Source organism: Ctenopharyngodon idella, chromosome 13, assembly GCF_019924925.1.
Source record: "Ctenopharyngodon idella isolate HZGC_01 chromosome 13, HZGC01, whole genome shotgun sequence".
In the NCBI taxonomy this organism is placed as follows: Eukaryota; Metazoa; Chordata; class Actinopteri; order Cypriniformes; family Xenocyprididae; genus Ctenopharyngodon; species Ctenopharyngodon idella.
Window position 1 is genome coordinate 4975350 of NC_067232.1, and position 22799 is coordinate 4998148.

The 22799-nt window shown below is 36.8% G+C and overlaps 1 protein-coding gene across 2 annotated transcripts in view; it reads right to left on the reverse strand.

Moving 5' to 3' along the window:
• LOC127525375 (MAM domain-containing glycosylphosphatidylinositol anchor protein 1) overlaps nucleotides 1-22799 on the reverse strand; it is a 192725-nt gene that overhangs the window by 123783 nt on the left and 46143 nt on the right. For both annotated transcript variants that reach the window (XM_051917893.1, XM_051917892.1), the window contains exons 3-4: nucleotides 20308-20447; nucleotides 4143-4317 (exon numbers count right to left, since the gene is read on the reverse strand). In XM_051917893.1, coding sequence (XP_051773853.1) covers nucleotides 4143-4317; nucleotides 20308-20447 — 315 coding nt within the window. The remainder of the gene's footprint in view (nucleotides 1-4142; nucleotides 4318-20307; nucleotides 20448-22799) is intronic.

Sequence of the window (22799 nt, forward strand, 5' to 3'; positions counted from 1 at the left end):
TACTTTTACAGTATTAAAACTTCCACAAACATGCAACATAATACGAGAGCTCATAATCTCAGCCAACATTGGTACTAAGACTTCAGAAAGTGGCACCCATGAGAAATGAAGAGTACTCTAGTACTATACTCTACTGTTGAAGACAGCGTAGCCTAATATGTCATCAAAATGCAATAATAACTTTTATCTATCTGCAAAAATCTATTTATTACATACCATTCTTGGTGCATTCCATATTATAACAAATAAAAGTGTGAAATATCACACCGTTTATTCAGTTGAAGTGATCCACTATAAATGACATGGATATGCACATAGGATTCTGTGACTCATGCCCACATACCTCACTAAATCCATCTAGACGAAATGAAATATAAATACTCAAAATGTATACAAGAAATGTCAAGGAAAACATTATGCAATGAATAAATCTGTGGTGTAAATTTCACTTAACCAGTCACTCCACACATGCTGTTGTGTTGTGTTTCTTACCTGGTGATGGAGTGTGTGATCTGAACTGTACCAAATGAATGAAAGGCTGAGAACTGGGTCTCTGAACCAAGTCCATCCTTACAGTAGAGGCACGCTGACCCCAGAACACAGTTACCCACTGTCTCACTGGCCAAAGTGCCACGGTCAAAGACTGACCTGCCCGCACAAAAAAACACCTGAGTGTGTGTGAGAGGAATGAGGTGTGTGAGGTGTGTATTAGCTGCACTCAGGATTGGTCAGGATTATTGACTAGTATCTGTATTGTTGTTGTTTGTCAGTGAGATATCTAAACATCATTAAAACAAAATAATTTACTTGAGAAGCAAAATGTATATTAAATTAATATTATGAAATATATTAAGACTCGTCATATTTATTAAATTACGTTTATTTTTGTAAATACTACTACTACTACTACTACTACTAATAATAATAATAATATCTTAAGATGACAAATGCAGAAATGCAGTGATTTTTTCATATAATTAATTATTTTTCAAATAATTAGTATTTTTTTCTTGTAAAAATATTTTAGCATCTCTGAATAGGATACAGTTGCAAGAAAAAGTATGTGAACCAGAATTTGTGAAAATGTGAAAAAATTTTAACAAAATAACCACACACAGTATTAAGAATCAATGGTTCATAAACTTTTGAACTGGGTCATTTTAATAAATTCAGCTATTTTTTTTTGTCTTGTTGATTATATGTAAACATCTTTTATGTAAAATATCTTACTCAGGACAGTACTAAATAAAAATAACATGCATTTTGTATGATCTCTTCTATTTTGTTAAAATTATTCACATTTTCACAGATTCTGCAAGTGGTTCACATACTTTTTCTTGCAACTGTGTATTTGCTTAATATATTATGCAAAATGGCTAAATTTTCTGCAAGCAACTACAATAAATATTTAAAAATATTAGATGTCATTTAAAAATTATAAAAACATTTATTTTAAAATAATTAAATTAATAATAAATATAAAAATAAAAAGATAATAACGATTTTGTATAACACTTCATAAAATCCTTAAAAAAAATTATAATGAATGTTTTAAAATAAAAGAATATATATATAAAAATCTTTTTATTTTATTTTTTAATTCTTGTCATAAGCTTAAAATCTTGTGTATAAAATGAGAAAAAATAAATTTTGCGTAATATATTAAGTAAATATATCCAATATATCAAAGATATTTTTAACAAGACTAAAAATACAAATTCAGAACATACGGTATGTGATAAGCATCATGTTTTAAGGCATATCAAGTTAATTGATGTTATTCTTAAATATATGCCTCAATCCCACTTCATTCAGTTGTTTTAGAACCCAAAACCTTAAAGCAGCTTAATAATACCCAATGATTCGAATAATTGTTGAGAAAAAACGCAGACTAGTTCATTTTGAAAATATGTAGATTTGCGCAGCACTGCTCTCAACCTCTCACTTCCTCCTGTATTTCTCTCTCTTTGATGTTAACTAAGGCTGTCTGCCTCTGTAGCATGTGCCTGGCCGAGGTTAAATAGATGAAATATGCTGACATAAAATCAGGCAAACAGCTTTAATTCAGCACACACATAACAGTGACTGGTTCTATCAAAGTCCCTTTAACAGAACACATCAAAACGCCCCTGGATGCAACCATAACCAAAAGAGACCTCGGCAAAAACGAGGGGAATGGAAAATGAGAGAGATAGATTTGTCATCACTTTTCCAACTAAATAACTCTTAAAAGTCTGCTTATGTCAAGCTGGCCCTGTGCGAACACTAGCGGTGTGCTATAAAAGTAGCACGGATCTTTTATTCAGCCGAACAAAAGAATCAGGCCATTCTGAGAGTCTTATTGTCATGCCATTCCCTGCCTCTCAATCCCGCTTCCGTTATTCTTCTATCTTTATCTCTCACACCTTCTGTACCTCTCACCTTTCCATCTCACAGCTCACACTTGCTCTCTTACTTCTCTTTTCTCCCAGTAATGGGGTTTGGTGCTGTAGAAAATTGAGGGGGGACGTTTGGCGTGTGTTTGTTTGTGTGTGTGTGTGTGTGTTTGCAGGGGGTGGTCCGTGCTGTGCCTCGCCGCTCTGGTCTGGCTGAGTCTAATTGCCGGTGTTGTGGTGCTAAAGTCATCCGGGGAGCCGCATAGAGCCGGTGGGGGAAAATTGAACAAGCATCACCCGTCAGGAGTGCTTCCACTCAGAGCAGCTGTCAGCCTGCCCTGTTTACCTGCTACACAATTATCATCCGCCCCTGGGGAACCCTATGGAACAACACATCTATCCTCTGGGGGACGAGGAGGGGCCACAGGAGAAAACGTGATGGTCGAACATCGCAGAGGGAGATTGGTGACTAAGTCTTGTTGCGTGTTAACGGGTGGAAGTAAATGAAACATACAAAAGTCTGTGAGAGGTTACGAGTATGTTGCAACAGAGACGTGCGGAGCCATGAGGAGTTGTAGTTATGAAAGAATAAGAGCCAGTTCATACAGAATGTGTTTTTGCATTCCACTGCACTATTTGCTAATATGCACTAAACGGACATGTTTGACCGCTGAGTTGTGTTTTTAAGAGACTTTTGACTGCTGTTCGACTATTTTCTGCTGTCCATTATTTGTGGAGCATGCTTCACAATAGTGCATCTCAAGATCCTTGCAATCTATTTTTGTTAACTTTCGATATATAATATATTTGTTTAATGTTTTAAGCAAAATGGCATAATATATTGACACTTTTCAGAGAATATTTCATGAAATAATTTTTTTGCTTCCACATTTCACCAATTTTATGCTAATAACAAAAAATAATTAAAAACAATATAAAAAGCTATTAATAAAATTTTTTAAAATATTTAAAAAATTATAACAAATTAAAGTATTTATTAAATATATATTAAAAAATATTTTTAAAAATTACATGTATAAAATTTTATATAAAATCATATAACTGTAATAAATTATATATACTATATATATATATATATATATATATATATATATATATATATAAACCAGATAAAAAGTTAATACATATTTTTGTATATATATATTTAAAAAGTATAAAAATAAATAACAAAATAAATACAAATAAAACAGAAAAACATGTCCTGAGTGAACAGACCCTAAGGTTGTTTGTGTTGAATGTGAGGTTGATCTGAGAGAGTGAGGAGTCTTTTGTAGGTGGTTTTCGTGGGGTCTGGCTGTAGCCGCTGACCTGGCCCTTGGCTCAATGGGACAGTGGGTCAATGGTTCTGAGCAGCACTGCAGGGATTCCCTTACACACATAAAGAGTGTGACCCTGCCTAAACTATGGCTTCAACTCTCACTCGAGATCCTTCCAATTCATTCACCCGAACTCTCCAGGCGCATCTGTCCAGTACATCCCATATGTCCATCACTCACTGCTTATTAAATCTCCCTAAAAGCAGGTGGGTGCAATGATTTGTTTCCTCTTTAGTCTTGGCAGCTCAATTGAGTATTGCTTCCCCTTCTGTTTTCCATAACCACCCACACTGATATCCAGCTCAAGTACTCTCTTAACCAGCACTAGGACAGAGATAGAGCTCTGGAGAGTTCACACTGATTCACCTCCTGCAGGAAAACCGGGAGGGATCAGGCCGGGAAGAGGAGGGATCGTGGCCCTATCACTTACACTGCACATCTACGCGAATGGACTTGATGGCAGCCACCCCCACCCCGTTCTCAGCTTTGCAGTAGTAGCGGCCGCCCTGCACTCTCTGGATGTTTGGGATCCGTAGAGTCTCATTGAAGATAGACGTCTCCTGGAACTTGTCGGAAGCGCTGCCTGCTGTCTTGGTCCACCGTACCTGCAGGGGTGACATTCAGAGACTCGTGAGCTAACATGCTGAACGACTGCATTTCAGTGCATATTTTATGTAATGCACACACACACACACACACACACACATTTATATTAAAAGATTCACTTAGTATTTGGTCTCTCTTTTGCTTCGATTTGCTTACACTTGATTGTGAAAAAGTGCAAAATCTAAATCATAACTTTGTCAAAAATGTTTTAAATATCTAGAGAAACTGAAGCTTTCTGTTTATTTACATTTTTAAATTAAAAAAACTTGCAGATTGTCAATGAGGTCTTAGACTTTACTGTATTTGTATATTTAAATCAATCATATTAAAGTAAATAGCAATATAAATTAGAAAGAGCTCTTTTTTTTTTTGTCTTACTAAGTAATAAGTGAATCACAGCATAATAACATGCAGAGAAAGTCTAGAAAGGCCAGTCACATTGAAGTACAGTGGGACTCAATAAGTTTGACCGTAGTGTAAGTACAGCGGTCAGACTCTGTCAGTAATCGCACACTCATCCATCTCAATCACTCTTTTGATTCCTTCACACAATCTTTGCATGGAAGGTCAAGTGAAAATCACAAACTAAAGCCGGTGTAATCTCCTACACCTCTCCACCTCTGGACATCAGTAAGCTGCTTCTATTAACGCAGGGTCACCTCTGAACAGGATGTCACATGGGTGAGCAGGCCATTGTAGTTGGCAGCGCTGGGGGCGGCGGGAAGGTTAGGACGTACGTGCAAAGGATTATGGGATTACACAGACCTGTGTAAACGACAAGCTTTGTGTTTATTCAGGTTTATTTGCCTGTGGATTTGGGACACAGCTGCTGTTCATTTATCAGGTGTAGCAAGTGAGAAATTAACACAGAGGAAGGGAGAGAGAGCTCCTGCTGGGTGTAACCTATCCTCTTGGTGGCAAAGGACAGAAAATCTGGTCGAAAGCTGTTTGATGGGGCAAGTTCACTAAAAAGTTGTGCCACTTTCATGTGTTAACCTAGAACTTCAAACAGACCCACAAAGTGAGGAATAGAACCATACAAATTGCATTGCGCCAGTATCTGCTGCCAAAATTCCTTTAGTGAACTGGAAGCTAAAACAATGTAAGGGTGGACCTCCTACAGGGGTTCAGGCTGTAGGGTTGCCGAGCGACTAAAGAAACGTTATCAGCAAGATGGCAGAAAACTGTACATTTCTTGTCTATAACCACCCACTGCAACTTATACCAACAACGGAAATAAGCGCAGTTATAATAGCAAAATATGTGGGAGAGCGTTGCTACAGTGTGACAATATTGTATTGCAATAGGGAGCACATTAATGTTAATACTAAATCAAAACTAGTTAGCACATCATTTGTAATAGAAAGGGTTTAATGACAATATCTGATTATGGTTACACTTAAAATAATTACAAAATAGATGTATGAGATGATAAAATCATATACCATTAATCGTACCCAGCATGTATGTCAAAAGTTACCTGAGAGATAGAGAGAGAGAGTGAAAGAGAAAGAGAGAGAAAGAGAGAGAGAGAGAGAGAGAGAGAGAAAGGGCCAGAGAGAGTGCCCAAGAAAAGCCAAGAATCAAAGAGACAGAGCAACAGTTACAATCCTCTTTTATCCCTTCCTTGACCATGTGACTGAAACCAAAATATGAGACATTCAAACTGACCAATCAGGAAATTAAAACTTCCCCCACTGTACTAAAGGTGTGACCATTTGTAGACCCCCGATGTATATACATTTTGGCCTACAGGCCTTGATCCCCTTCAACACCTTTGTGCCTTCCAAATGGCCCTTGTAGCAAGAGAGAGGGGGTTGAAACAGTAAAGCAAATGTCTTTGTTCGTTTTAAAATATCTTAAGATATTTTCAGTCTTACAACAAAAACAAACAAAAAAAAACTATTTTATAGAGTATTTTGAAAATTAATTTCATTATTGTGCATTGAGTTGTGTACTTTTAAAATACTGAATTACTATATTAAAACATTTGAAGATATGGCAACACTCTACAATCTGTTAACATAAAATTAATTTATAAATCATTCTAAATTGTGTCACCAAAAAACTCTATCTCTATCTCTCTCTCTCTCTATATATATATATGTATATATGTGTATATATATATATATATATATATATATATATATATATATAGAACAAAAAAAAATTATATATATATATATAACAAAATATATATATATATAACAATAAAAGCAATGAATAGCTATACTACTTAATATCACTGAAGTGATGTTGAGTTGGACATACCAAAATAAATTCTTAAAAATCCATGTTCATTTAATCTAAAATTTACATCTATTATTTATGTTTTTATCACGAAAAGTCATTTGTATTTGACAAACAAATTTTATACATATTTATACATACATACTAACCATCCATGCTCCAAACTACCTGTCCTCTGTAGGTGGACTTGAGGTAAAAACTAACGAAGGTAAAAAGATGATTAAAAATAGAAAAATACTTACATATAAGTTACAAGACGCATACATTTTTGCATATACATTTATATACAGTATTTTTTAATCTTCTATAATGAGAAAAGTTGCTACCGTAGGTCAAAATTCATTCAAGTAAAGGGCAGTAGTGAGCTGAACCTCTGATCTGTGTTGATGCCTTTATCACGATCCACCATTGGTTGTGAAATTTCAAAAAAACGTACTGTTTGTCTTCTCAAAAGCCCAAAACTCTGGCATCATTGTGTTGATTCATCGTAGCTCTCAAAGGGCCGCCGCTGGCAGATGTAAGACAGATGGCGCTGGATAGGCTATCATTACAGCGGCCTCAGACGGCTCACTTACAGCAATGCAAAGTCACAGTGGCACAGAAACTTTCAAAGTCTCAGAGACAGAAAGGAGAGGATGGCTGATGGCAACAGAATGCTGAAATGCTGCAGCTACAGGAAACGCAACAGGGGACGAAGAAATTGGTCATGAAACAGATGAACCAGTGAAAGAGATAACGCTGCCCTTCTCAACATCAACAGCTGCCACACATCACCATGTTTTACTGTTCCAGAGATCCCAACAGACTGCGCAAACCCTGTCTGTCTCCGTCCTTCATCTTTTCTGTCTGCTCTTGGGAAAGAACTCCCATGAGTCTCAGTTAGCTGTACAGTAGCATCTTCATCTGTCTCTACTGAAAAATCAGGCTCTATTGACGCTGTACACAATTCTGATATGGTTTCTGAATCTGAACTTTCCATTTTGCTAGTAATGAATTTGGTTCTGTTTGTTCAGGCCAAGGGCAGGATTATTATTGTTAATGAATCCTAAATTTCCAATCAACATTTAGATTGCAAATATTTCATTAAAGTAGGTGTTTAGTAGCAGTACTAAACCACAGACTGTTATTTTACTCAAAAAACTCAAAAAGGTCCATAATGAAGCTGCATCAGGCAGCGAAACAAGAAATGCAGCATTAGTTACGGCATTAGACAAAGGTCAAAATAAATGAGAAAAAAATACAGCAATTAGGATTAGATTTCTCATTGCATGCCAAAAAAAGTAGGTAATTCGTTCATTAATTTTTACCTAGGTTGTGTGAGGAAAAATAGTTTCATGAAGGACTGAAATCACAAAGTACGTATGCACAACACAAATTCACCTGAAGTCCTCAGGGAAAGTCACTCGCGTCCGAAAAGAGCTTTTATCATCCCACTCCCATTTCTCCAAACCCTCTCTCTCTCTCTCTCTGTCAGCTTCAGGTTTTCTCTTCCCGCCTATCCTATAACTGCCTCTATAAATTAAGTTCTCTGCGAGTGACACCAATTCAAGTCAAGCATCCGCAAAGAGACGTTTATTGCTTAATGCTTGTCAAGCCTGCTTAAATCTGGGCGGCTGTGGTCCTCTTCAGAACTAGCACTGGGTTATTGCTACTGTAAGCACATTTAATGCTCATTGCCGGGCTTTTTATGTGTGAGCATGTTAAATCAGTGAAGAGTGATTACTACACACAATAGCTCAACGTTCGCAGCTCAGCTTTACACTGTGTATTACTCTAAAATCTTGTATCCCGTTCTTTCCCTCTCTTTCTCTCTCAATCAATCTAGCTCTTTCAATTCAATTTTGTGCTTTATTGGCATGACAGAAACTGTCTATTTGTATTGCTAAAGCGTTGCAAAACCAGTAAAATAAATAAGGTAAAATGTACAATTAGCCTAAAAGGTGAACGTTATTTATTCGGTAAGTAGCCGTGCAATACTCAGGATAATTACGGGTCATTATCGCCAAATAAACACAGACACGGTGAGCAGGATCCCAGTGTGAAGCGGAGCGGAGTCGTGCATCACCCTGAAAGTGTTTTATAAGCTAAATATGGATTTTTCAGTTTAAACAAATATATTTCAGTTATGTGTGTGTTTGGTTCCGATATACCCTACATTATGGGGACAAAATGTCCCCACAAAGATGGCAATATCGAAATCCTTGTCCTTGTGGGGAATTTTTTCGGAAAACAGCTTATAAATCATATTAGATAATAAGTCTTGTTTATTTTAATAAACTTATTGATACATAGAGTTTGCAATCCTGTCTAAATCAGTACAAGAAATCACAGACATCCTGTTCTAATAATTGTAACTCAAACATTATTTAGAAAACTAAATCTGTCAATGGCAGGATTTGAATAGAAACAAAAACACAGGAGCATGAGGAACAGCAAGAAAGAAAAAGACAAAAGCAGTGTCAGATTTTGCCAGCTCATTTCCCGATCTGAACTGCACCTCTGTTCACTGAAATCAATCCTAATCAAATAACATGCAGCTCTGTGGAGTATTTAAACCTCTCCATATGTTACACAAACAGCAGCTCTATTAAACTTCCCACGCTGAGCGTAATAAATGAGAGTGTAAAATGTGAGGTGGCTTTTTCCGCTCACGGACACAATGAGGGCAGGAATACATCTGCTGCACGTGGGATGTACACAGCGTTAGTCCTTCTGTGGCCTGATGCTGCACACCTTCAGTCTCACAAGACAAGATCATACTTCTGCCCTACAAACAAGCCTACATAAAGACAACACTTCCATTTACATGGACATTTTCCGAATAGAAAAGCAGTTCACCCCAAAATGAAAATTTTGCCATCATTTACTCTCCGCAATGTTGTTTGAACCCCATATTATTTTCTTTCTTATGTAAAACACAAAAGATGTTAGGCAGAATGTCAAAGCTTGGAAATTGAAAAGGCATCATAGAGTAGTCCATGCGAGTCGCAACTTATGCTCTATATTTCTAGTCTTCTGAAACCATACTTGAGAACCAAAGGCATCAAACTTGGTGCAACTTTTTTTAAAAATATGAATAATCACTAAAACTTAAATTAAGGCTACGTTCAGACTGTAGGCAAAGGTGGCCCAAATCTGATTTTTTTGCTCATATGTGACTCAGGTAACATTCAGACTGTCAGTGCAAATATGATTTTGTGCATATCTGATTGAAATCCGATCAGATTTAGCACATGTGAACGGCAAAAAAATCACATGAAATGTGATTTTTACAAATCCGTTTCAAGCTACATTGATATGTGGTTTGAAATCCTATTCAAATCTGACTGCTCTGATCGGATTTTGCGTGGTTTATGTGACCTTCTCACGCCACGTAAAACGTAAATGTCAGATGTTGTTATAGGAAAAATGCTGAAAGTCACTGCAGAAACAAGGTTGTGTTGTTGCAAAGTGCCGGACGAGCAGAAAGTGACAATAAAGGAGACATGTTCTGAGACATTGTCATGTGGTAAATAAGACAACATTGCAACATTGCAAACCCCTCCATGTTGTGGTTGTTGTTGTTGTTTTTGGCGTATACCTACCAACACAACATCATTGCCATAGAAACCAACGCAGATATTCCAGAAAACGAAAAAGCGGCATGGACACACAAATGTGATTTGAACAGTTGCGATACACAGTGTGGACAGTCAATAATTTTAGATCAGATTCCAATGAGATAGTCGAATTTGGACTGACAGTCTGAACATAGTCTCAGATCTGTTTTTCTCATGACAGTGTGAACTGCACAAACCACATGGAATCTGATCTTTTCAATTCTAATTTGTGCCACTTCCATATGTGGTATTAAATCTGATTCAGGTCAGATGTTTTGCAATGCGACCACAGTCTGAACAGTCTGTTTTTACGTCACTCTAGAGCAACATTCGTCACAATTCTGCGCTCATGGGAGTCACTTCAAAGATTTTACATTCCTGAAGTTATCAAGACATTTGCGAAAGGTAGTCAGTGGAAGAACAGTGATGTGTCAGAGCTCATAAGTATTACAGTGACAGCTCTATATACAAACAAAACACGAGGGCTCGTATCATAAATGTTTAAAAACTCTGCTCTCTTTTTTCACATCCTTGTCTTTGTTTTTATATTGCCTGCGCATAAATTCGCTGGTTTCCTCGGCAGATCACACTATAAATATATGCGGGTCAGTTCAGGACCATGATCTGTTCGCACTAAAATCTGATATTGCCACATTTAAAATAACAAAGTAAACAGCTATAAAAAAAAAATGGATTTTAGCAATAAATCGGAAGTGAGCACTAAGGCTCGCAGTGTGAGCATAGCCTATATGATTAAAATAAAAAATAAATAAAAAAATAAATAAAACAAAACATGACAAACTATACTAGTACATAAATAAAACTAGAAGATGTGTACATGTACTTTTTCCTGCTCTTCTCTTGGTATTACTGGGTATATTCTTGACATTCATTTTAATTCTGCACAGCAATTTAATTTCATTAATTCTTGTTCATGCCCTTGATAACAGCAATGAAGAACACAATGAATTGCAAAATTAAAAATTGAATTTCATCTTCTCCTAAAATGTTTTTTCCCAGTAGCTTAACTTTTTATGTCACGAAGCACTCATAATTACTTTCATCTGAACATATGCAGATATATCTTTTGAAGTTCAGACGATCTTTTCCTGTCTAAGTGGGTGGTTCTTGGCCATGACCACAAAATAAAGCAATAAGGACTAGTATTTAAGACCATAGTCAAAAGTCTGGCTTGGCCTGACTTACAGGATTTCACTGACACGTAGTTCATCAGCGACATGTCCGATCCATCTGTGATGTTCTATAATCACTGCCTTACTGAGCGCTGAGTTAAACACGCCACATGATCAGGGGAGAGATCCAGTTCCTTTTGGATGGCAATCAACAGCAATCTGAGATCGATCAGTTTGAGACAGCAATGTCTGGAACAGGAAACTGAATAGCAATGATGATGATTACTGCATTTCTAGCATTGATTAATTTGGCTTTTACACAAACAGGCTCTCATTTACCATCATGTGTGTTTCCTGGGAATTGAAAACACAACCTTGGCATCACGACTGACTACAGGAACATGATTATGATGACGGTCATGATGTCAGTGCTGACCGAGGCATGCGGCTGAGTGCTGACAGATTGTAACGTGAACCGTTCGATCGAGAGAACGCTGAAATGGAGAGGTGATCAATGGAGAAAGATTGAAGGAAGTGACATATCTCTTGGTTTGGGTTTCTCCTGGAAAAAAATAACAAATGAGATCTCTTTAATATCTCAATTGTTTCTCTTATAATCAATTATTAGACTTTAGACTTATGTCTCCAACTACTCAGATGTTTCTCCTGAGAAAAAGACCTAGTAATCTCACGTGTCTCCTTTAGAGTTTCAGAAGAGATCTCAACAATGTCTCAATATGAACTCCGATTTGTCGATTCCAAAGCCTGCAATCAAAAGTTAGAGATCTCATTATGAACTCAAATATTTCTAATTAATTACTCCCAATACCAAATGATCTGAGATATGATCCACATTGATTTTATAGCTGTAAATTCTTACTGTACAATCTGTAAATTTTTACTGTACAATTTTCCGACTTCTCTCTGAATTAAAGCATTAGCAGGCTTATTATACTACTGTACCTTTAAGACTTATATATGTAAAAGACTTCACTAACCTGTGATATCACAACATAACTGCTCCCAAATGACGTTTTTGCTGCTTACTGTAGTTTCCATAACTGGTCTGAATTGCGAATGTCTATACAGTACATCAAATACATCAATTCAAAGTACATATATTCAAAAGCACGTTTTCCATAATGTGAACTTTTTAAAGCAGTGTTTACTCCGCCAGTAACATCAGCTTTTCAAATATCAAACATTTTTGATCACCGAGTCTCTCCTTCCCGCTATCACCAAAGGTAGAGCGAGACATCTGGTACAAGTTAAAACGTTCGTGTCTAACCCTCCTTTAATTCATTCTCTCTTGTGGCCAATCAGAGGCTGTTAAAAAAACGTTTCTGTGCGAAGCCGTCTGGTGTAATGCATTTAGATGCCGTGCACACTGAGGTGCCAACGAGAACCGCGGTTTCTAGAACACTCCACCACTGGGGGGTTTATACAAGCACACTGCTTTAATATTCCTTCTGCTCTATGTGTCTCACCATCACAAACTTCAACCTCATCTTCCTCTATACTGTTTCCTCTCTGTCTCCATACAGAGGCATAGGAATGATCTGAAATGTAAGTAGACACATAGCTTAACTCATGAATATTAATTAAGAAGTATAACGTTCGCAAGGTAGTCCTGATTGATTTTGTGTAAAGCAGGGAAGTAGGCGCACAGTGTAGTAGGATTACGGCTTCTGTCCAGTGTCGAGTTAACTAGTAGGCGACTGCTTGGTCTTTTTTGTGTTTGTATTTTTGTTTTGTTTGTTTGTTTGTTTTTTGTGGTTTTTTAATGTCTTCTCATATACAGTTATTACTCATATACATCGTTCTATTGAACGATGGAACAATAGATAGAACGATGGAACGATAGACAGATAGAACGATAGACAGAACGACAGAAAAATAGATAGAACGATAGAACGATAGATAGAATGATAGAACGACAGATACATAGAATGATAGATAGAATGATAGATAATACGACAGAACGATAGATAGATAGATAGATAGATAGATATAGATAGATATGGACAGATGGATGGATGGATGGATGATGGATGGATGGATGGAAGGACGGATGGACAGACAGACAGAAGATAGAACAATAGATAGAACGATAGATAGAAAGATAGAAAAATAGATAGAATGATAGAACGACAGAATGATAGATAGATAGAACGATAGATATAATGATAGAACAACAGAATGATAGATAGATAGATAGAACGACAGATAAAATGATAGATAATAAGACAGAACGATAGATAGAACTATAGATAAAACGATAGAACGATAGAACGATAGATAGATAGATAGATAGATGGATGGATGGATGGAACAACGGAAGGACGAATGGATGGATGGATGGATGGAACAACGGAAGGACGGATGGACAAACAGATAGATAGATAGATAGATAGGTAGATAGATAGATAGACAAAAGTTTACTGGCTAATAAAATTAAAAGAGACAACTCCATTGATATGTCCCGCCTCAACTTTCAATTTCAATGATAAATGTATCAAAAGATCTTTAAAAAGTAATATTTATTTCTAAAAAAAGAAGGGAAGATGAACTTTCTAAAAGTGTGGAGAGTTCCATTAGTTGCTTCAGCCCTCATTTGGAGTACTTCATCTGTGCGTCCATGTTTTCTCCTTTCTGTCTCTCTGTTGTCATATGACCTTGTGTGTCTTGATCAGTATGTGGTGTGGAGTGATTTTTTGCCATCTGATCTTTCTGTTTTCAGAACTGTATTGATCTTTCTCCACTGCACTCTCAAGGACAGAAACCAAACCCATACGACCCCTCCTTCTACTCCCCTCATCTCAAAGTTCTCCACCATTCTCTCTTTTTTGTTTTTCTTTGTTCTTCTCTCTCACTCGCTCTCTCTCCCCCAAGGTTGCAGTGACCAGCAGTATGAATAAATAATGTGCAGAGTGGGATCTCTTTCAGAAAAGCCATTTAGGCTGCTATTGTGTTACTAAAGGCTGTGCATTTAACCACCGATGTCCATGTGACAGAAATGCTATAGGATGTGAACTGCGAGTCGTGTGAAGCAGCTATATCTCAAACACCACTAGACCTTCCCAACGACCTTAAACACAATCACTGCTGCTCACTTACACTACCTATTGGACTTACTTTCTGTTCTGTTGCCAACCTACTGAGCCTTGAACATTAAGGTAAATACAGGTAAATTGGGCCTGATTTAGACGTGATGTATATGAGAGAAAAATCACAAATGAGATCTCCTTAATATCTCAGCTGTTTCTTCAAGACAGCAATGAGCTTAATTGGAGAGCAAACAATAATGTTCATGAAGCTTCGAAGCTTCACGAATCTTTTGTTTCGAATCAGTGGTTCGGAGCATGTATCAAAAGTCGATTGAAATTTTGAAAACACATGTTTTCACTTAGCCTCGTTTACTGAAATCACGTGACTTTGGCCGTTTGATACACGCTCCGAACCACTGATTCGAAACAAAAGATTCGTAAAGCTTCGAAGCTTCATGAAGCGGTGTTTTGAAATCGCCCATCACTAGATATTGTTGAATAAAGTCATTATTATGTTTTTTTGGCGCACAAAAAGTATTCTTGTCGCTTCATAACATTAAGGTTGAACCACTGTAGTCACATGAACTGTTTTAAATATGTCTTTAAAACATAATTGAAAGTGTTAATTATCTTGCTGGCAATGGAGGCCTCACTGAGCCATCAGATTTTATCAAAAATATCTTAATTAGATAATAAGATGAACAAAGGTCTTACGGGTGTGGAACGACATGTAATTAATGACAGAATTTTCATTTTTGGGTGAACTAACCCTATAAGTGTAAAGAGAATGTACATACACAATCCATTATAACAAAATGCATGAAATGACTAAGTATAAATACGGCTAACTGAAGAAGGGCCCACATTCACTCACAGTTCATTCTCCACCTTCACAATATAGAAGTTGTGTGAGGCTACACAAGATTTCTGCCATATTTTCAGCCCAAAAGTGGATTAAAAACGGCAGCAAATGGGTTCATAGAGCAATGGACATGTAACTGGTCCCTGACAGGGAAGCACACCATCATTTTGAAGACGGCTGACCTTTACTGCCTCTCTGTTAATCACACAGAGGAAAAAAACATGATGTGGTAGAAAAAGGCAGAGGGAGGGAGGGGGTAAAGCAGTATCATGTTTTTAGACACCGCTGCAGAACGCCAATGCAGAGAGGAACTCAACACTCCCTTTGGGATGCAGCACACACACCAGAACCCTGTGTCCCCATCACCCCTAGATCTCTTTCCGAACATTACAGTCACCATCTACACTGAACCCACCACAGTGAATGTGCTTGAGTCAAAGGCGCTGATTTGGGTAGGCTCATGTCCAATGTTTGGAATGAAGAAAACTGCCCCTCAAATTATACAAATGTAAAATGTACAGTATATAGCAACCACTATACTTAAACTCACTATTTCAGACTTCAGACTCGCTCTCCAGAAGCTTGCGTTCTGCCATTCCAAAGAGGCACAAAATTACTTTCAAGGACCTTCACCTTGACTGTTCCCTGCTGGTGGAATGACCTGTCTAACTGAACCAGAGCAGCTGAGTCTTTAGGCATTTTCAAGAAACAGCTAAAGACACATCTTTTTCGTCAATACTTGATCCATTAATACTAACACTTTCTATTCTGTTTCTTTTCTATGTTTTCTATGTTTTCTATGTGTGTGTGTGTGTATATATATATATATATATATATATATATTTCGGTTCGGTACACATGTGTACTGATGATTACAGAGTTGTATAGCCCATAACCACTTTTAACCACCAATAATCGCAATAAACTCTGTGTTTTGTTACTTTCGATAAGAAACAAAGTCTCATCCCTCAAATTCTGTCCATTTTATCATTTGGGATAAGGATAGATTAGTAACTGTTCATGATCCAGCTTACAGTCTCCAGAGTGATACTGGATACGGCAGTAATGAAGGTGAGAGCACTTTATTACAGTTCATCGGAGTTGGTTTACGAATATAAAGTTTACCAGTTTATTAAGCACCACCCGAAAAGGCATAAGGTCTTTATATATTTGTTTACTGTTAGTTGTAACGAGTGTTTCTGTGTACTTCGCTATATATGTTGATGATAATGCAAGGGAGAGAGAGAGTTTATGGATAATATTTTAATGCACACTTGCATTGTGTTTTATTAAGCTCTTACAGTGATTTTCTAGAGTGAAAACGGACGCTTCATCTTTTGTGTGAAGTACAATAAACGTCATGAAACTCATTGGTAAAGTCGAACCGGGTCCGGTACAACAGGCTTGTAGTAATATAGTGGATAAAAACAAGACGACAATATAAGTTATAACCGTAATTAAACAAAACTATACCTGTTCTATCTCCATGCAGCATATATTCGCAGTTTCTGACATTATAGTGCGTCCTGACTGAATCCTGACACCAGAGAATGAGCTTTTGTAGCTCCGCCCTCTTAGGCCGAGCACAGCAGCTCATTTGCATTTAAAGGGCACACACTGAAATGGTGCGTTTTTGTTCAACTCCAAAAAGTGGCAATTTTAACATGCACACTTTGGGGACATCAGAGACTTATTTTACATCTTGTAAAATGGGGCATAATAGGTCCCCTTTAAAATATGTATGTTAAAATGGGTCATAGGCGTAAATTTAAGGAAAGCATCTGGTCCAATATTGAAATGAGACTATACATCACTGTGTGTGACACAAACATACCAAAATGACAATCTATCACTTGTCTTTCGACAAACATACAGTAAATTCAGATTGCAATCACACTTCAACCCTAATATAAGCAACTACACTTCAGTACGAAGGGCAAAATACGCCAATATAAATTCCATGCATGAGCCTTAAAGACAAAATGCACAAATATCTAGACAAAAACATACGCACACAAAACACACTGTCTGGTGACCCGTGAAGGCCCCGCACCACAGGCAATAACATCCGACAGTATATGCAGTAATATCCTCATTAGTTTATATTCAGACACTGTGACTATATTCACACTCTATATTACGCTCCTATATTCAGTCTATTGTCATCACAATGTCCTGACATTTCTAATGGAAATCGTGGATCACGTTATGGAATAGCAACTTCTTTCTTCTTTGCACTCATTCTCAGGACCGCAGAAGGGAAAACTGATGGAATTTAGATCAGATCGGGTGTTCTCGTGATGCAACCAGGACAACTAATATATGTAGACAGGTCGTTGGAAGGATGTGTGTGTGTATGAGGGTCTTTAATAAGTGATCTGATGGCAGAGGACAGAGTGCCTGTGGGAGCCACGCTCTTCACACCTCCTACTGTTATCAGCTCACCCTTACCTTATATAACACCCTCACACGCCAATAAAAGCTCCACAAAAAAACAAAAGTCCACTGACAGACCTGCTCTCTTTCACTGTCTGCAGTCGTGTTTTATCAGGTACGGGAAATGCATACGCACAAAAACTGTATGGTTCATATAGAGCTACAGTAGTAATTTTGACATCTTTGTCAAAAAGTTAAACATTTAACAACATGTTGTGTTGCTGTGTATTCATGCACACATAGGCATATATGTGATGTGATCTGTGAAAACCCGCCGGATGTCGCGATGAAACGTTTTTAGTAAAGTCAAAAAATAGGTTGAATGTCATTTTTTTTTTTTTTGTCAAAATTGGGTTTTTATTAAATTATTATTCTATAACATCTTGTCTGTCATCTCTGAAAATATCTTGGCAAAAAAGTGCAGAAAAATAGCGATTTATAGTGGCAAGCTGAAAAGACTGTCTTTCTCTAACGTTACTGTTTAAGAACACCCAGCAGAGGTGAAAAAAAATCAGCCATAGCTTTTCCTTTCTTAACACTACAAAGACAGTTCACCTATCAAAATAAACCACATAACATGTAGAATGAAGGTGTATTAATGCAAGTTTTCATGCCAGTCCTGTGTAAACTACGACAGGCAAAGATTTTTTTTTTCTAATATAATGTTATCGTAAGAAGGGAGCACAAGAAAACAACGGAGCTATGAACACACGTTCTAATTATGTGTTTATTAGAGATTGAATTCAAATCAAATACTGCCAAACTGTTCATACTACTTCTGAATAGGATGTCTACTTCGTAAAATGTATGAAAATATGGAAATATATGGATCAGATCACTCAAATAAATGGAGGCGCCCTTACATGATTAGTAATGGAGCTTGGATGTCATCTAGTGAAAAAGTTTGGTACTACGCCCAAACAAAATCTTACTGAAAGCTAATTTTTTAAATATATCAACCTAAAATTTGGTATGTTGACATTTTTGGCTTTGATTTTCTTGCAGTTTAAGAGTAAAACATGGTTTGTAATATATTATTATAAAATATAAACATTATATTTTTACATTTTCATAAACTTAAACTTCTATAACTTTTTTTATTTCACTTTCCTAATTTATTTCACTTCTAAAATAATCTGACAAGTGTCTTCTTTAACCTTAGGTCTATATTCCAAAGCATTCTTGAGTTACAACCATTTATGTTTGGATAGTGCATTTTCATGTCTATTTGAAAAAAGGGGATGACAGTTATTAAAACCTGTTTTTCTCAGAATTCCGTTTCTGAAAATCAAAGCGATCAGCCGACTTCAGGTAAGCTATGAAAGAAGTAAAAACAGATTTGGAAAGGACTCGAATCCAGCTTTCATATGATATTGAAACCTGTGATAGGTAAAATTTCACCATGTGATGGGTTTTTGCAGATCACATCACATATGTATTTTTTTCCACTAAATTAATTCATTTAAATTATATATAACTTGATTAAAACATTATAATATAATTATTTCAATACTATATATATCTTTTTAATTGTATTCTTTTTTTATTAAATATTATATAATTTAAATTAATTGTCTGCTGAAGCAAACATCTGTTGCTTGTTTCTAACTTGTACCTCTGTAAAAGATTTACCACCAGAGTTTAATCTAGGATGTCAACATCCTTTTTTCTCAAGAACTCTTTGTGTTGACAAATGTGATAAATGTTCCTCACATTAATATACCAAAAATATGAAGAACAAAATCACGCTGTGTCTTTAAGTTTATTTATGGCAAGTGCATTTTTACAGAGAGATGTACAATTGGTAATCTTATATAAAATGCTACAAGTGTCATAATAATGACCTGCACTCAGGGACTGACATTAACACCAAATGCTGGTGGATTTCAGCAGTGGCGTGTAACGTAGTCACTCCTACTAGCCACATTCGCGGGTTGAATTTTTTATATAATATATACATTTTTCAATTGTAGTCTTTTAAAAAGGAATCTGAAATAATAAACTAAGTGCAATGTAGTGTTGTCATAAATATCGATTTTTCGATATATATCGATACTGAAATATCTGAAACGCTTCCAATACTCATTTTCTGCAGAATAGATACGCGATACCAGCTGTGCTTTCTCACTCTCTCATCTCTCTGACAGCGAGTTGACACACAAACCCGCCTCCCCTCACTCACTCATTTCATTTGCTCTGGATGAACATTGTTGGTGTTACAGGGCTTGAATTTTGTCATGGGATTGCTTGTATTGCTTGTATTACTCATTCCCGCAGATTTTGTGCTCACATCCAAAGTGCGCACACATAAAACTGCCTCTCAGTACTAAATTGAGTTATTTTTCGCTGCTTATTGCACTTAACAGTCAAATACACAACAAGTAATGTCAAAATGCCGGTCTTGGCGAGTATTCATGTAAACACACTGTCTGTCAAACATGGTGGAAAGAGCTAAATAAGCCCACTGTCATAGGGACAAAAGTACAGTATTTGATTTAAAATACAGTATTTTAAGTGTCTTGGCTGATAACAATATTTTTGTCCAGTAAATTCACTTGCCATTGCCAGGCAAAAAGTTCAATTTGGAGCCCATGTGCATGTCTTTCTGTCTGTGTACCTGTAGTGACTGGAGTATATGGTGTGAATGTGTGTTTGTGTTCACCTGAGGCCGTGGGTGTCCTTTGACCAGGCACTGCAGAACTAACGTGTCCCCCTCTCGGATGGTGTAGATCCGTTCACTGATGTTGTCCTCCTTCACCACACACGCCTGCCCAGAATGCACAATCTGAGCATTTGCAGGAGCTGAAGGACAGAGAGAAAGTGAGATTATTCCATAACATTTTCACTTCACTCTACAGCTTCTATAGCAGTGACATTGATATATGCTGTGTTGGAGACCAACTAACTAAAACTAGTGACGCTACTAATTTAACCTATTTTTTAAGTCCTCTCTTTTGCATTAGATAACAAAATAAAGCCAAATGTCATTTATTTTAAAGAAATACAGCACATGCGCAATTTGCAAGTTTGTGTTACTTGCTATGAGATATAGCCTTCTTAATAGTGTTGTCACAAAGCAGGAATTTCCAACTTCGATATGGTACCTTAAAAGATACCGATATTTGATACCATTTTTGATGCCACGGGGAAAAACTGTCGTATACAGTATACCGCCATACAGATAATTTGTTATTATCTCATAATTTTTTGATAATTTGGGTAATTTTGTTGCAATAACTTACACACAGGGAGGCTTTATTTGAACCGTTTAACTAAATTTACAAAAAAAAGACAAGTAAACAGTCAGTAATAAAATAAGAACAAAAAAGCAAACTGCAAACAATAGCACAAATAAATACAAATGAGACAAATGAAATAAACATGGCTTTAAGTTTTTCAGGTGGGTCTAACAGTAGTATTCAGGTAAATACTACAGAAATTAAAGTAATCAAATATAAAATAACACTGGAGAGTCTTCATTGTAAAAATTTAATTCAGATTAATGCTTACAATTTAAGTTGCAAAAGTTATTCAGTCAAGAACAATGAGTGGTTTTCTCTTTGTCTTTTGTTCTTTGATGACAGAAAGCAGGTTTATTAGGCTGCTGTCACTTTAAGAGCTTATGCATGGATCCAATATACTGTTACACAACATGCGTTTTCTCTCAACTATTTACATTCCAAAACGTACTGTATATACCTGAATACTCGGCAAGACGTGCATTTTCACATCATTTTGTATTTGACCGTTTAAGCGCAATAAGCCATGAAAAAGAAGTCAATTTGGTACTCGCGAGCTGTTTGAGAGGTGGCTGTGAGGGCGAAACCTGCAGGAATTAGTAAAATTATGCGCAATACAAGCACTATTCAACCAGAACAAGTGAGACGAGTGAGAGGAGGCAGGTGTGTCAATTCGCCATCGGCGAAAAGAGAGCAAGAACACACAGCTGGTATCAGTGTATCGATACTGCAGAAAAGGAGTATTCAAACCGTTTCAGTTTTGACAGCACTACTTCATTCTTACAGTACATGTACGTTTATAAAAAAGCATGCATGGCCTAAGCACGCCGAATTGGACAAAACAATACGAGAAATTTCAGATGACTATCTCCATTCTTATGTTGCATGAGTCAGATGTGCACTCAAGAACCACTTGCATTTTTCGTAACAGAGTTTGCTAGCTAGATGCGGTGGGTTTCACTTCAAGCTCTGAGAAGAATTCAAACTCAGGGCCCTGGGGAATACAAGCCAGCACTGTGGGAAGCCGAGCCCGGCGGTCACTGCCCAGTGAGCGCTTTGATTGCGAAGAGGAACGCATGTACCGCAACAGCCTACATACTGTAAACGATGAGTCTGCATCGCTTATTAGCATTTGAAAGGGAGTCTAGGACAGGAAGAGCTGTGAGGCAATGCAGGACGTGTTCAGAAATGTGTGGAAATCGTCAAAGCTTTTATTTGTGAGTGTAATGATCTGGTCAGGGCTGAGCGGGCAACACAGGCCAGTCACCACGCCAAAATTAATGATGCTCATTAGCAGTACAATGAGGCCTGTGCTCATGCTAATGCCGCTAACAACCAGTAGAAGGAGATTGGATGTCATACAAAAAAAAAAAAAAAACTTTTAACTTTTAATTTCTCAAAGATAACATACACAACATGGGAATATCAAAAAAATGTAAAACATTTGGTTTTCCAGGCCTAGAAAAGTCATTGAAATTTCTATAATGAACACATTTTTATAGTTATGCTCTGCTACAATATATTTCATTGGCTAAATATTACTCTTGCATAAAGTAAATCTTGCTCACAACTTATAGTGATGAACAATAGACCTTAGTCAGGGTAACATATTTAATTTTTGAAAGGAATGAAAACAAGGCTGTGAGGGATAGAATTACAGTGCATTAAATGGATCGTACTGTTGTTTAACAGAATACCAATTGTTTAGAAGATGAAACGTCTTACCGAGAGAAAAAAAAAAATTTTAGTAGACAAAAACTCCATATAACATTAAAAATGTGTGAGTCCTGAAATTTTGTGAACAAGGACCTTTATACATTGCATGCCATTGTAAAGACTGTAAGTCCCTCACAACCTTGTTTTCATCCTCGTTAAATTCAAGATGCTGTCTAAGGCTATTTGTGAGTGAATCTTT